Source organism: Elephantulus edwardii, unplaced genomic scaffold (assembly GCF_000299155.1).
Source record: "Elephantulus edwardii isolate Elephantulus edwardi_28Jun2011 unplaced genomic scaffold, EleEdw1.0 scaffold00045, whole genome shotgun sequence".
Lineage (NCBI taxonomy): Eukaryota > Metazoa > Chordata > Mammalia > Macroscelidea > Macroscelididae > Elephantulus > Elephantulus edwardii.
The window spans coordinates 9,285,779-9,302,298 of record NW_006399795.1 but is presented as its reverse complement, the minus strand read 5'-3'; the positions used below and the strand labels follow the sequence as shown (position 1 = coordinate 9,302,298).

At 51.1% G+C, this 16,520-nt stretch overlaps 1 protein-coding gene across 1 annotated transcript in view; it reads right to left on the bottom strand.

Annotated features, from left to right (window-relative positions):
* The window catches only part of CHD5 (chromodomain helicase DNA binding protein 5), a 72,977-nt gene that overhangs the window by 35,343 nt on the left and 21,114 nt on the right, over positions 1-16,520 (bottom strand). Inside the window, exons 4-11 of the mRNA XM_006885799.1 lie at positions 11,997-12,115; positions 11,209-11,447; positions 8,803-8,927; positions 6,885-7,008; positions 5,764-5,930; positions 5,433-5,654; positions 2,972-3,178; positions 2,556-2,767 (exon numbers count right to left, since the gene is read on the bottom strand). Coding sequence (XP_006885861.1) covers positions 2,556-2,767; positions 2,972-3,178; positions 5,433-5,654; positions 5,764-5,930; positions 6,885-7,008; positions 8,803-8,927; positions 11,209-11,447; positions 11,997-12,115 — 1,415 coding nt within the window. The remainder of the gene's footprint in view (positions 1-2,555; positions 2,768-2,971; positions 3,179-5,432; positions 5,655-5,763; positions 5,931-6,884; positions 7,009-8,802; positions 8,928-11,208; positions 11,448-11,996; positions 12,116-16,520) is intronic.

The following is a 16,520-nucleotide window of genomic DNA, read 5'->3' as shown; positions in this document are numbered from 1 at the left end:
ACATACAGGAGTCTGATAACATAGGAGCACACCATCGGTGCTCAAGAGACGTACTTTGATTTTGGCTTCAATCTGACCATGAGGCGGAGCTGGCCCCTACCTTTCAGGGTATCAGCCTGTCCTCACCATTTACAATGCATCATGGCTCCTTCCAGCACTGGTGGCACCAAATCCACCAGCCACACTCTAACAGGAGAAAATACCTACGAGGATTACAGCCTCAGAACCCAAACAGGGCGGGTTCCACTCCGTCACTATCAATCAGAATCAACTTGACGGCAATAGATTTTTTTTTTCATTTTAGGGGAGTCCTCAGAGCCTCCATCCTGTAGGACTGTGTAGGGTTAAGTCAAGGGAGAGCTGCAGGGGTGGGAGGAAACTCCAAACAAAACCCACTGCTGGTGATTCAATTCCAACACAGAGCCCCTGTGGGACAAAGAACTGGCCCATAGGGTTTCCAAGATGATAAATCTTAAAGCAGAAGGCCTGGTCTTTCTCTCAAGGACTGATACATGGATTTCTGTTAGTGACCAAGTGCTTTAACAAGGTGCCACCAGGCTTGAGGGAATTACCGTATGCCATAAATGCTGAAGGCAGGCAAACACCAGGAACAGCAGGGGCCAGTTTGCAGACAGAAGGAGAAATATCGACCCCCAGTGATCATGGCAACTGAGGGTTTTCAAGAAATAAGTGGTTGACACGCAAGACTTCTGGTAGTAAATGTCAAGGAAATTCAGGGGAGCTCAAGTGGCCTAGTGGCAAGAAGCTGCAACTACAGTCCCAGAGGTGCATGGTTTGAATCCACCAGATGCTCTGCCGGGGAAGGAGGGGCAATCTCCTCCTGTACCAGTCAGATCTGATTTGACGGTACACTCACACAAAAATAATAAAATTTTTAAAAAATCTAAAAAAAAAAAAAAGTCAAGGAAATTCTCCTGTTCCATCCTGGAGGCAAGAACTATACTGTGTTTTCAATATACAACTTAACAAATAAACGTTATTGGTCACTTCAATCCAGAGCTGAGGTTTCTTCTTCTTCGCAAGTGTCTTCTCAGTCCCTAGGGCCTGTAAACCATTTTAAATTTTAAATAGGGGAAGGGGAGAAGGACAAACAGCCAGTCACATTAAGAGATTAACAGGTGTCTTTCTGATGGCTGAGACCAATCACTCTCCTTCCCGGTTTACTCTTCCAGGTTTATCACATCCCAAGTCCTCAGCCCCCATCAGTGGTCCTCTGAAGTCTACTGTGCCACTGTGTGACCCAGGTTGGACAACCAGCTGGGTGGTGCCTCACTGGACATCACCATCAACAAAGAGATCTTCCAAGTCATTAAAGAAGTCTGCGTGCCCTGCCTTCTTATTGGCCCGTTGCTGCCCTTGGCCTTGTCCAGGTCCACATAGGGCTCAATACCTTCAGAAAATATCTCATCCACTTCCCAGCATTGACCTTTTGAAGAGTCATTCTCCATTCTCAATGAAGAAGAATGTGACATCAGCATCAGAGGAAGACAAAAATCCTCACCACTGGACCAGAGACAGTAAATGGGGAAAAAAGATTGATTGACATTGTCAAGGATTTTATCTTACTTGGATCCAGAATCAACATTGCTGGTAGCAACAGTCAAGAAATCAAAAGATATGTTAAACTGAGCAAATCTGCCAAAGACACTGGTTTCAACTAAGGTACATCTGATCCAAGCCATGGTATTTTCAATTGTTTCGTATACATGTGAAATGATAGACAATGAAGAGAAGAAACAAAGAAAACATGACACTTTTGACTTGTGATATCGATGAAAGATGCTGAATAAACCATGGCCTACCCACAGAATAAACAAATGAGTCTTGGAGGAAGTACAAAGAGAGTGGTCCTTGAGAGGCAAGGATGGTGAAACTTCCATTCATATGCTTTGGGCATGTTCTCAGGGGACACCAGTCCTAGGAAAAAAGACATCATGCTGAGAAAAGTAGAGGGTCTGAGAAAGAGAGGAAGACCCTCAACAAGACAGACTGACACCGTAACTACAACTATGGGTTTGAGGGTGGCAGATTGTGAGGATGGCATGAGATTGCGCAGGGTTTCAATCTGTGTTCATAGAGTCGCTCTGAGTTGAAGGCGATGTGAAAGCACTTAACAGTGACAATAGTGAAGACCACAGGTGGGGAAGAGGGGTGTTTCACAAAGAGGTACCTTTTTCAGATTCTACAGCTCCCCTCCACACATGACATTATTACAACATTCAAAAGAGCCCTTCAAGGGTTTCTCATCACTCCCATTTTACAAAGTTGGAAACCAGAAGCCAAGACTTGAACTGAAGTGTCTGAGTCAGGTTATTAAAGGCACTGAGTAGGAGGGCCACAAACTCTGGCACGGTGACAGCGGTCATGGGCAGTCAAGTCCCGGGTACCAGGTGCACCTTGGCCTCTCCCTCCTGCCCCTCTGCACCCACACATGGCTCTGAGCCCGTAGCCCCAAGGGCAGGGAGAGAGGTCAAAGGAACTTCTGTTCCCTGACCTGCAGGGCCTGCTCCAGGAGCCCGGGGCCATGTACTCACCTGTGATTCAGGACCCGATGTATCATCATCCACTCGGGCTTGATGCCATAGCGGTAGAAGCGCTCCTCCATCTTGGCGTAGAGGGGGTCCTTGTTCTTCCTCTTCTCGCTCTTGCCATCCTCATCACCGGAGCCGTAGTCAAAGGGCGGCGGCTCGTCCATGTCGTTCTTTCTTTGGTAGTTGCGATACATCACCGTGTGGTACAGTTCCAGCTGTTCATGCAAGCGGCTGAGGTCATGGAAGAGCAGTGGCCACTGCCTTCCACGTGCCCAGGCCAGTTCCCCAGCCTCGGGCCCGGGCCCAGGCAGGACAGTCTTCTCCCCAGCTCCTGGAGGCAGGCAGCATACATCTTCTCTGCCAACCCTGGAGAGCTCACACCGAGCCCTGTGTCACACACGCCCCACCAGGTGCCTCACCTGCAGCTCCTTCACCCAGGAGCAGTGCCAGTAAGAGAGGCCTGCCCACTTGACGAAGAACTCTCTCTCCGGGATGCCCTCCAGGGCCTTGGGCGGCGGGACACTTGGCTCCACGTCAGGCCCCGGCAGCCCCACCATGAAGGGGGCTGGAGGCTCCGTCCACCTCCAGTGTAAGATCCGCTGCACTTTGCCCTTCAGAGGGGGACACTGTGGACAGACAAGGGTCCCCAAGTTCAAGACTTGGCTGCAGGGCCTCTCAGCCATCACCAGGCTCCACCAACAGGCTGCATGGCTCCCTAAGTCAGCAGCAACATAAGGACTCCTGTGCCATCTGTCTCATCCTCAGGAACCTAGCCCAGCTGTATACACAGCATGTGGGCACCATCATGTGTGAGTCCCTATGGCCTTCCATTAGCCAGCACCTAACAAGCTTGAAAGAGGGTGGGCAGAAGCTGTCGCTTGCATGAGTGGACACTGAGGCCCAACCACCATGCAGGGTACAGAATGGGGAGTGGAACCCAAGACTCCTGACTCTCCTTGTCTACCATGGGTCTTTCTCAGCCCACATATACCCACAGGGCATAAGTCCCACACTCTAAACTCATGGAGACCCCAGCCCATTGCCACCTCTCCATATGGCAGGGATGTGCATGTGGGCAGGAACGCCCGGTGGATGCCACCCTAGAATCACATTATCAGGAACCTGATTGGCTGCTGTCATTTAAGTGTTTGCTAGCAAGGATAAGAAATGCCCAAAGCTGCAAACCACCACTGTGTGACAAAACTACCTCCTCCTGGAAAGTCCTCTAGGACTGAGAATTACAAATTTCAAGGGACAGTGTGTGCAAGCAGGAGAGCCAGGTCTGCCACCTACTACCCTGGTAACCTCAGCTTTCATAACCTGTTTACACATCCCTACCATCCTTCTCCCAGAACTGTTAGGGGCATCAAATCTCACTCATAAAAATGTCCTGGCAACAGAAGAGCACTCCACAAAGGCCCATACCAGCCTTCCTTTGCTTTCAGCTACAGTAAAGGCTCAGAGGCAGAAAGAGAGGGAGGGGAGATGGACACCAGAGAAAGTCCTCCCACTGGATGGTAGGGTATGGCTCCCCCTTCCCAGGCAGCAGGCCATTACCCATCCCACCTCAACTCTCACCCTACCAACAGGACCTGCCTTCCCATTCCCAAATCCCAGGGCTCCTGGCATTTCCAAGGAAATTACAGAGCCCCCATACACAGACACGGACACGCATGCCCACATACATGCATGCCTGGACACACACGGGGTAGCCAAAGGTCAGTCATAGCACAGCCCAGGATCCAACAGGGTGGGAACCGAGCACTGGGGGTGGGCCCAAGAGATAAGGCAGAGTACAGGGTCTTCAAATGTCTAATATGGCTTAGGGACAAAGGAGTGAGCCCCACTTCCTGCAGATATGTACACTCTGGCCCTGTGATCTCGTCATCTCTCCGCAAACCAAGTCCTGGCATTCCTGCAGGCACAGAGGCCAAGTAGGGCTGGGTGTACAGCCCTGGGTCTGAACAAGTTCATCTGTGTGTATCATTAAACAAGTTACATATTCTCAGAGCCTCATTTTTCCTATCTGAAAATGGGACTAACATAGCCTGACACAGCTGCCTGAGCAGAGTTAATTCTGACTCACAGCAGCTCTACAGAACAAAGCAAAACTGCCACATAGGTTTCCTGGACTCTAACCCTAGGGAGCTCTGGAGGTATATAGTCCATGAGAAGTTGTGCTGCTAACCAATAAACACGTCTCTCTAGTGGTCTGAACCCACCACAGGTTATGAGAGAGAAAGGCAATCTCTTCCATCCAATTTATGACCTTGGAAAATCCACCAAAAGGTCAACTATAAATTGGTTCCAATTGCACGACAATGAGTTTTGAGTGTTTTGCAGGAGCAGACTGCCAGGTCTATACATCCCCTGGCATCATCAGTTTCGAACCGCTGATATTTTGGTTCACAGCGAGCCTTAATTAAGCACTGCCCAACCAGGGTTCCCCTCTTAACACTGCTGTTAAGTGCTAAATTAGTATCATTGCAGGGATGCTCTTCACGCAGAATAAAACTTCAATTTAAAAAAGGCTTTAGTGGATGCTATGATTAACATCGTCACCTACAATGGCTTGAACTTCAGGTGCCTCTTATGGCAATATGGAAGTTGAGCTAGGTCAGGAGCTAAGGACTCAATGAGATGGAGGTGGGACGTGATGTGACATCACAGGGGCCAGGGCCTCTGGACCAGGATTGGTTGGTCGACAAGGGGCGGGGCATTGATAAAAGGGACCTGGCGAGAAGAGAGCATGGCCTCTGTGGGCGGAGCCTAGCTCGGGGTGGTCCGGTGTGTGGCGGGGATTGGAGGGGGTGTGGTGGGTGTGGCTTTGTGGGCGTGGCGGGGGCTGGGCATTCGGCGCGGGGCGGGCGTAACACTCACAGTACAGCGCGGGCAGAGCCATTCACCGTTTGGGATCTCGGGCAGCGGTGGGTTGAGGCAGTGCAGGTGGTAGGAGGAGGGGCAGGCGTCGCAGCAGAGCAGCTCGCCGCCGTCCTTGCACACGCGGCAGAACTCCATGTGGTCGTCCTCCTCCTCCTCGCAGCCACCCTCCTCCTCCTCGTCGTCGTCGTCTTTCGGTTCCCACTGGATGCCCTCCTTCTCCTGGAGAAGGGTCCAGATGGAGGACAGACCGATGATGCCTGCTTTGCGGGCAGAGTCCAGACCCAGATGTGGCCCCGCCCCCAGCCCAGGACCACCGGAGATGGCTTACACAGTGGGGGCAGCTCCACTTGCCCTCGGGGGCCTTCTCGAGCTCGGGGTCGAGGCAGACTAGGTGATAGGCCCGCGGGCAGGTGTCACACAGGATGATCTCCCCACCCTGCTGGCACACCTCGCAGTAGTCCTGGTGGTCGGTCTCGTAGCCGTCACCATCATCAACTAGGGCAACAAGGGCAGGAGAGGCAGTTAAGGAGTGCTTCGTCCCTGCCCCAATACTCAATCGTCTCCACCACCAGGGCGTATACCAGCACACGGTAGATGCTTAATAAACACACAAATGTAAACTGAAGGAATGAAAGGGTGGAAGGAAGGATGGGGTAAATGAATGATGGGGAGATGGCTGAGGAAGTAGAGTGAGGAGTTGGATAAAAAGAAGACCATGAACAATGAAAGAATTTTTCTTTTGCTTTTCAAAGGGAAGAGTGTACTGGGGGCAGGGAGAAAAGTGCAACAATGAATGAATGGAAATCCAAAGTCTCTGTCAGTTTTCACTGAAATTAATAATGAAAAAAAATTTTTTTATAAAATAAAGATGACCATGGATGGATACAGGAAAAGAGGCAGGAGGATGGATGGGGGATCGGGGTAAGATGACATGGGGAAGACTGGAAGAATGAGGTTAGGAAGCCCTGCCTTCTCCAGTCTTCCATCTTCTAGGGCAAACTAGTAGAAGAGTGGTCACGCCATGCTCACTAAAATCAAATTCACTGCCACTGAGTCAATTCCAACTCATAAGAAACCTTATCAGGCAGAGGAGAACTGCCCAATAGGATTTCGGAAGTTGTCTTTTTTTTTTTTTTTACAAGCGCAGAGGAGCAGTAGCTGATGGGTTTAAACTGCCAACCTTTCAGTTAGTAGGACTGGGGACACGTTGTTGTTGTTGTTAGGTGCAGTTGAGTCAACTATGGACAGTTCTGAGCCTTGCCTTAGCCTATTCTGTCCTCATCACCTTACAAGTTCCTCATTTAACCTCACTATGAGAAGTGCCTGGTTAAGGCTAGGAAAGGCAGGAGCTTGAAGATACCCTCCCCCGCCTCCTGGCTCCCCATGGAGGGCGCTGCATCCCCATTCCCCCCAAAAGGCCTTGGGGTGCCCAGGAACAGGAAGTCCTACTCCTCTTCTTCTTGCGCCTCCTCTTGCTCTTCTTCCCCAGGGCTGCAGAGCACTCGGAGCGCACGGAGGAGCTGTGGATGCTGGCGCTGTCGAAGTCTGACTCCTCCCGCTCATCCTCCTCGCTCTGCAGGCACAGACAGCATCTGTGAGGCCAGGCTCTGCCCCTCGGAGCTGAGCGGCTCACAAAGAGGAGGCTGCCGAGGCTGGGGTGGGGTGGAGGCTCAGCGATCCCTTATGGTCCAAGCTCACCTCCCCATGCAGTTAGGAACAGTGTGCAATGACCAGCCACCCTCCTCTTGCTCTCCAGCCTTTAGACACTTCCCCCATTTCCAGCACCAGACTCCTCCCCAGGCCCTGCCCACAAGCCTGCCAAACTCCTACACATCTTTCAAGGGGCACCTCTGGGACACCTCCTTCAAAGTGCCTCCCCAGATTTCTCCGTAACAGCCTCGGGGCTAGCCTCCATGTCTGGCCTGGCCTCTATGGCACCCTGTTAGCTGTGCATGCATCTGGCCTTCTGTGAGGTCAAGAACTCCTCTAAGCAGGTCCTCTGTGGCTGAACAGAGTGCCCAGCCCATAGCAGATGCTGAACAAATATTTACTGAGCTGAGTGTGACCACCAGCTCCAAGCCCAGGCCAAGGCACTGTTTCATCCTTCTTCTATCTGTTCTGTCAAGCGTCTCTGCCCTGCCTTCTACCTGGTCACTTGTATCTACCAAAGGGCAGTGAAATAGCTTCCATCTCTGCCCTTCTGCAAGGCTGTGGCCTTTGTCAGGGAAACAGCAGCCTGAGGCGGTGGGTGAATGAGCCCCAAGCCAAGAGTAGGGTGCACAGATGCTGAGCGTCTCTCCTTGGTGCTGGAGCAGGCCAGGAAACACCAAGGGAGGGGGCCATGAAGGCTCTCCCCAGTCATAGCCTGACTGCAAGCCACACCCCAGGTTCACCCCTCCAGCCCCCCTGCTGCCCTGAGGGAGGCAGGTGGCAGGGACCAGGCAGCAGAGCTCCTAGCTAGAGGCAAGTAGCAGAAAAGGATCTGGTTCAAACTCCTCAACAAACAGGTGGGGAAACTGAGGACCAGGCAAGCCTAGACATATAATGGGCAAAGTGGTGGTGGTATAGAACCTGCCTATTTAGCTTAAGAGAGTGAAAGGAAAACCCTGTTTTCTGAAGGCACCCCAATCCTCACATGGGCACATGGACACACATATGACCTGGACTCATAAACTCCTGTACACACACTCCCCTCAAGGCTGGGCACATACCAGCCACTGACACTCTTAATTACCTGTGTTTCTGCAGTTGTACACACACATTCACACACCCCACACATTCACTCATATACACATACATTCCATTACATCCTGTGGTACGTACACTCGCATGCATGCCGTCTCTGCTCTCAGACACACTCACATATTCTAGTACAAGCTCTCATATGTACACACATACATACTGACATACACTCTAGTATCTATTCTCTTACACACACACACGCACCTGAGACTTGCTCTCTTTCTGATACTTGTTCTCTCACACACAAGCATTCTGATACCGTCTCTTTCACACACACACACACACACACACACACACTCTCCCACACTCATATTTTGATACCTGATCTCACACACACACTCACACATATTCTGGCCCTGCCTCTCACACACGCACTCCCTCTCACTCATTGAATCTGATTCCTGATCTCGTTCAATCACACGCAAACGCACTGTGATACCCTCTCTCTCTTTCTCTCTCACACACACACACACACATACTGTCCCACACTCACATATTCTGTCACTTGCTCTCACTCGTCCCCCTGTCATCCTCACATGCATTCTGATACTGGCTGGCTCTCTCACACGCACACATGCACACTCACAGTCATCTCCGGGCCACCGTCACATTCACACACACTCACTGAGGAGCCTTTCTTCCTCTTGTTGCTGATCCCTCCAAAGCGGAACTTGAGCCCGGCCATTTTTTTCCCCTTCCCCTTTTTCTTGCCGTCCTTGGACACTTTGACCTTCTTCCTCACTCCAGGCCCTGGAACACAGCGGTGACAATAATCAGCAGGGCCCATGGTCCCTCAACTCACCATCAGGACTTTATGATCTGTCACACCCACCCTTTTCCAGGGGAGGGAGTGGGCTCAGAGGAGGGAAGCCCTCTGCTCAAGATGACACCACAAGGCAAGAGGGAAAAGCAGAGAATCACGCTGCCCATCTGCCGTGATCACTGGACCCCACCCCTTCCAGGATCAGCAGTAGCGGGGCTAGCTCAAGAACATCCCAGCATCTGCCAAATTCTCTAACCTAGGGACAAGCCTCAGAGCCACCAGCCCCCAGGCTAGAAAGACCACCAAGGAAACATCACTTGTCTAGAAGGATGTCCTGGGGCAGGAAGCCCTCTCTTCTAAGCCCTCATTGGCTACCAGCCTTCAAGTTCTGGTCACCAAACTAGGTAACATCAGCACCACTAGCAAAGCCAATCACTTCTGCCAGTCATCCCAGGAAAGCCCAGCCCCCAGGGGACCTATTTATATGGACCTGGTCACCAAGCAAAATTAGTCACCTGGGGAGTATCCATCCCTAGCAGACTCCCACCTGGGCCAGGCAGTGAATATGAGACTCTGGAAGCTGGGACACATGCCCTGCCCAAGTGTCCTAGCCTGCCCCCATTCTGGAGCACCCCATGCAGGGAGCAAGAGCTGCAAGCCCAGGGGTATATCCTCTACAGCACCATGGAAAATCCATCCCAATCTTTGAGTCTCAGGTTGCTCAAATAATCAATCGCTCTGCAGCTGATACTTGGAAGAAAGTAAGGAAGCACCATGGACTGGGCTGGGCAAGGCACCCGCTGGAAGCCACTCCTGAGATCCCAGTAACCAAGATGGAGAGGATGTGGAGGGTGGAAGTAGGGAGCAGACTCTCAACCCCACATTATCCTGTCTCCAACCCCCTCCAGAGGCAAATGAGCACTAGACCAAACCCTTCCCTGCAGACATGGCATCCCAGAAGTGTTTCAGGAACCACAGCTCCTGAGGGCTAAATGGAGAAGTCCCCAGAGCTTCCAGAACCCATCATGCTCCAGGCCAGAAAAGGAAAAAAAAAATTTTAAAGCCCAAGCAGCCTAGACTGGCAGGCTCCCATCATTGAAAGTCTTAGAAGAGATCAATGTTACGCACACTCAAGAGGCCAGGAACCTTCCACCAAGGGAACTTCTGCCTTCCTATCCAAGGATTTCAGGTCCCTAAAGGCCTCTTCTGTCCCTCTGCACCCCATCACTAATCAGATGTGAGAAGCCACGCCCACTCTGTTCTGAGCTCCTGCTAGTTTACTGCAACCTAGGTTAACACTCTTGGCACCAGCAGCCAGGAAATAAAAAAACGTATTGCAATGGGAAAGTCTGTTGTTAGGGACCTCTCCGGGGCACTGAAGAGCAATGGTGTCACTCTGGAGACTAAGGTGCATATGATACAGGCTATGGTCTTTGCAATCACTTGTTATGCATCAGAGAGTTGGACAATGACTAGGGAGGATAGGAGAATTGATGCCTTTGAGCTGTGGTGCTGGAAAAGAGTATTGAATGTACCATGGACCGCCAAGAAAACAAACATTCATCCTGGAGAGGGCTAAAGCAGGCTGCTCCATGGAGGCAAGGATTCTGGGGCTTCATCTGACATACTTTGGACATGTTGTAAGGAGGGAGATGTCCTTGGAGAGGGACATCATGCTTGGGAGGGTGGAGGGGCAGCGCAGGAGGGGAAGACCCTCTTATGAGGTGGATTGATTCAGTGACTGGGGTAATCAGGATGGGTGTGTGATTGGCACAGGATAGAGCAGTGTTTAGGGCTGCTGTACACAGGGTCTCTATGAGTTGCAAGCGACTTGACGGCACATAACAACAATAACTACAGGTGAGCACCTGGGCCTGGATCCTCAGTGCACGTGCAGGACACTGAGGGCCTGATGCAAAGTCCTGCACACAGAGAGTACACAGTCAGGATGGATCCACGGTTCCCCTAGGACTCCTTTTCCTGGGAATAGTGCAGCCTCAAACCCAGGAGCCCTCTAGCTCCCAGAAGAACAGAGGAAGAGCAGCTCTGTGTCAAACGCTCCCTCTCTCTGCCTCCATGCCATCCTTGCCCACTCTCCTCTGAAAGACGCTTGGGGCAGAAGTTCTAGAAAGCACATCTGAAGCCACACAGATCATGGTCCTTCAGGGACCACCAACTTTCCCTCACAGACCCCAAGTGCCACTTGTATTGTCCAAGGAGGAAGGGGCCTCTGCCCAACAGGGTTGGCACTCACCCACCCCTCCTCACCTTTGCCCTCCTTGGTCTTGGCCTTGCGGATGGGCATTGGCTGGGGCGCCTGCTGGGGACTGATGGCGAGAGGGGGGGCAATGGTGACCGTCTCCACAGCAGCAGCCACTGCAGCCGCCGCTGCCGCCGCCGAGCTGCCCTTGAAGGGATTGTTGGCGCTGAATTCCCGCCACTTGGCGCCTAGGACAGTCATCATTTTGGACATGGGGATCTTCGGGTTCTTCTTGGCGATGAGTGGCCTGCAGAGGGGAGGAACCAGAGGGTGAAGACAGCACCTGGCAGGTGGGGACAAGTCACTCCAAACCTTGCAGGGCCACTCCTTCTCCTCCCACCACACATGGATGTGTGGTCCCGCCCTGCAGGCCAGATCAGTGACCCTGGGCACAGAGAGAGGGCGTCTCACAGGACGGGGAAGAGCTGGAGTCAGGAGCAGACCCCAGATTCTCCTAAATGGGCTTCCAGACTCCACAAGACCTGCAGGGACAGCCCGGGCCTGGGCCTGCAGCAGCCACCAGCCCTCCAGCCTCACTTCTACCCCAACTGAGAGATAACATGATAGCCAACGGACCCTCCCGAAAACTAGGACCAGCATCACCCGCGAAGAGGCCTAATGTCCAGTGGTATAGTAAAAGCAAGGGCAAGCGAATGTCGGTGAAATTGACCAGGAAGCTGACCTGGAAAGCCCACCTCAGGGGTCTGGGCCAGTGGTTCCCTCCCCTGGCTTGACACATCCCCCAGTTTCATCATGCACGGATGTCTGACTGGCAGCTTGGGCCTGCCCTGCCCACCTGAGGAACTGGCTGAAGGCCTTGTAGTTGGTTAGCGTGTGATAGTCCTCTTCTGAGAACAAGTAGTCCACGTCATCCAGGCCCCACTCAGCCATGAGCTGTCCTGAGGACTTGGGCTCCTGCAGAGATGGTGGGATCAGAGGAAGGGGCACTTTAAACTACACACACACACACACACACACACACACACACACCTCACCTGTGACCAGCCCAGGAGGCCTCAGAACCAGAACAGGGGTCATGCATGCACCTACTCAAAGCATCCCAAAGCCCTCAGCCCCTATTAGGGCTGTCTCAGGAGTGAGGTATCAGATACGGGGCCTTTTCCTATTAATGTGGGGGGAGGGGGGCAGGGGAAGTAGTGTGTGCCTGGAGCCTCCATAAAGAGAGATGTCCTAACTGTAGGGAGCAAAACCCAGGCCCATCTTTGAGGTAACTGGCCAAGGGACGCCTAGACAGGAAGAGGAGGACGGTAGGAGGAATGTGTTCTGAGAATACGGGTGACAGGGCAGAACAGTGGCTGAAGACGTGGTTTCAAAAGGAAGGTGAGGCTTGTGGAGAGAGTAGGGTTGGAAGTGCCTAAGGCATGTGGAGGCATCCTTGGGTGGTGCAGACAGTTAACACGTTTATTTGCTAACAGCTAAAAGTTGGTGGTTAGAGTCTCTCCTGAGGTGCTTCTGAAGATTTCATTTTTTAAAAGTTCTATGTCTAAGATACATGAGCTTACCACGAATCAGTCAATTCCACAAAACTGGTTGATTTCTTGGCCTCCTGGATATTATTGCCAGGAGCAGTTTTCCATGTTACTGTTATGTTTCAGCGTGTCAAGAAAGACGTCTAGCAGGTCCATGAACAAAAGATCGGGACTCTGCACCATTCTCACCATCTCCAACACGCTTAAGCCCATTGTCACCGTCACTGTGTCAATCCACCTTAGGGACAGTCTTCCTCTCTTTCTCTGATCTTTTACTTTTCCTAGCAGAGTCTCCTGTTCCGAGGACTGATCCCTCTTGACAACATGCCCAAAGTATATGAGATGACATTTCACCATCCTTGCCTCTAAGAAGCACCTTGTTTGTAGTTCCTCCAAGATACATTTGTTCTTTTGGCATTTCATGGGATATTCAATACTCCTACAACATCACAATTCTTCTGTAATTCTTATTCACTGTCCAACTTTTGATGTAAAGCAAGTAAGAAAACACCAGGGCTTGCATCGGGTGCACCTTAGTCTTTAAACTGACATCCTTGCTCTTTAGAACTTTGGAGAGGTCCTTGACAGCAGATTTTCCTCAATGCAACACATCTTTTGATTTAGTGACTTCTGCTGCAATGGGTGTTGGTTGCAGATGCATGTAAAATTAAATCCTTGACAACTTCAGTCTTTTCTCCAGCTATCATGATGTTGCCTGTTGGTCCAGTGGTGAATATTATTTATTTCTTGATGTTGAGATAGAATCCGTATTGAAGGTTGTAGTCTTTATCTTCTAAGTGCTTTAAATCTTCACTTTCTGCAAGCAAGGTTGTATAACTCAGGTTGCTGAGTCTTCCTTTAGTCTTGATGCCATATTCTTCTAAAATCCAGCCTCTCAAATTATTTACTCAGCATAGACTGGATAGATATGGAAAAAGGAATACAGCTTTGAAATACCTCTTTCCTAATTTTAAATCATGCAGTGTTGCCTTGTTCAGTTTGGACAACTGTTCAGTCTATGAATAGGTTTTGCATGAACACAATTACGTATTCTGGGATTCCCATTCTCTTCTATGTCAGCCATAAATTGTTATGATTCACACTGGTCCCTGGCACAGGAAGAGGCACCATAACCAGAGCAGGGTCACAGGAGCCCAGCAGGGTCCTAGGTTCCTACTTCCCTTTCCAGATGGGCTCACTGAGGCCTAGAGAGGGAAATAACTTCCTAAAGGCACATGGAGCTAGCCAGGCCTCATAACACAGACCCCACTCAGTTGTCTGGAACCAGGCGCAAGGGAGACTGGGAGAGGGAATATGAATGAGAGTTTGGCCAGGCTTCTAATCTGGGTTCTGCCATATCCTAACAGTGAGAGGGGGACAAGTAGCACACATTCTCTGCACCTCAGTTCCCTCATACATAAAATGAGGACACTCAATATACGAGCTAGTGGGTTAGCACAGGGGTGTGGAATAGTGTCAAGGTAAAGACATTAGCAAGGGTTCCTCCTCATTCCATCCTTCCTTCCTCCCAGAACCCTGACATCCCTTCTCAGCAGCTCTGATGCAATCACAGCCAGGACATTCTATTTACTAGGTCCCTACCAGGGTGGTCTCCTGCTTGAACACCCAGGACAGAGACTGGCTCTACCCTCTGCTAAATGGGACAGTCTAAGTGACACCCAGAGCTGCTGCAAATGTGCTCGACCACTTCCAGCCTGAGATGACTCCACAGAGATGCAAACAGGGACCTAAATGACACTATAGCAGCTACACCCTGAGGACCCCTTGCATCTCTAGGGTCCTGAACCAATAAACCTTCAATGCCCAGGCTCTTCAGAACACAGCCTGTTCATTGCAGATAAAGCCTCCCTCGGTCTCAAGTGCTCCCAGGGCTGATAATGACAGTGAAAGGCCTGCTTGGGCAGCAGGAGACCTTAGAACCAGTCCTTCTATCCTCTGGCCAACGTCAGCAGCATCCCCATAGCACACGACCATTGTTGAAGGCCACCCCTGTGGCCACACCTGCAGCTCAGCCCCACGGCTCCAGCTCAGGAAAGCCAAGCGGCATGTGATCTAGTGGAGGAGACTGTCACAGGATACCCCGAGTCACTTGTGCCCGTTCCTGTCTCAGAGCTGTCACTCCTTAGCTGTCATCCGTCACAGATTACTCACAACACACCTACCAGCTAATGAAATCACTGGTGTCAGGACAGCATGAGTCAGAGCTCCCTGTGCGCTTCCCAGCTAATCATCCATGATCACTGTCTCATCGAGAAGGGCTGTACCAACATTTACTGAGCATTTACCCTCAAACCCACTGCCAACCCAAACGGCGCTGCATGTCACCGGGAACCAGCAAAGGGAGCCAAGTGTCCCCAGAGACTTGTGAGGCAGAAACCAAACCTTGCCTAGTGGCAAGAAGCTGCACTGCAAGCCACCAGTTGCTCCATGGGAGAAGGATGGGCAATCTCCTCCCATGAGACTAACTGCCTCCGAAAACCTGCTCGAGTGTCAGCTCTGGGTTGGTTCCGACTCGACAGTACACAACCACCACCAAATCAAGTAAGCTCCAACCCATGACGTCATGCGAATTGTATCCCAGGGATTTTTGGAACTAGATCACCAGGTCTTTCTTCCCAGGCACCTCTGGGTGAACTCGAACCAGCAACGTGCCAGTTAGGAGCCAGGTTGCATTAATGATTTGCATTACTCAAGGACTCCTGCAGGATAAGCTTGAAGCCTCAGGTCTGTTCACAGTTTGTGATATCTTTGGGAGGACGCTTTCCCCCTGGAGGAGAGACGACAGTGGCCGACCATCTCTATAGCTGCTTTTAAGCATGGTCAGTGGGAGCCCTTTCCAGAGAACCTGCTCGAGCAGCATGTCTCAGACCACATGCTGGTCTGAGTTTCCTTTCAAATCACCTTGCTTCTGTGGCAAAGAGTCTCTGTTGTTTTATTTTCCCAAATTGCTCCAAGCAAGGGTTTCCTGACATGAAACTTGAGCTGGGAATATCCATCACTCTTCCCCAGAAATAGCTGAATGCTCATGCGAGCGAGCCATCACCAAGAGCAGCCCATACATCAACAAGATGCTCCACGGAGTTCCTCCACAAACTCCTAATTTCATCCATCGCAACCACAAATGTGTCTCTAAGACTTTCCACGAAAGTGTTTCTCATAAACTTGGAAAATCGTCTGTGTGCGAGGGGATACGGTCAGGGCTCCCTGACCTGAGCTCCTCTTGAGAAGCAGTTGCCTGAATGGACCTTCGATTGAGAAAAGGAGGATTACTTTTCCCAGAGGAAATGTTCCTGGAATTTGGCCTGTTGGGCAGAACAGTGGCCTGAAAGATGGGTTGTCAGAGGAGGTGACCAGGGGGAGAATTAGGGGCTAGCTAAAGCATTGGCAATCCCTGGGTGGTGTACAATATGGATTGAGGCTCAATGTCAAGAAGACAAAGATTCTCACCACTGGACCAATTGGCAACATCAGGATGGATGGTGAAGAGATTGAGATTGTACACAGCTTTAGTTTGCTTGGCTCCCTAGTCAACAGTCTTGGCACCAGCAGCCAGGAAATTAAAAGGCGCATTGCCATGGGAAAGTCTGCTATTAGGGACCTCTCCAAAGTGCTGAAGAGCAATGGTATCTCTTTGGAGACTAAGGTGCGTATGATACAAGCCATGGTCTTCGCAATCACCTGTTATGCATCAGAGAGTTAGACAACGACCAAGGAGGATAGAAGGAGAATTGATGCCTTTGAGCTGTGGTGCTGGAGAAGAGTATTGAGAATACCATGGACTGCTAGGAAAACAAACAGATTTGTCCTGG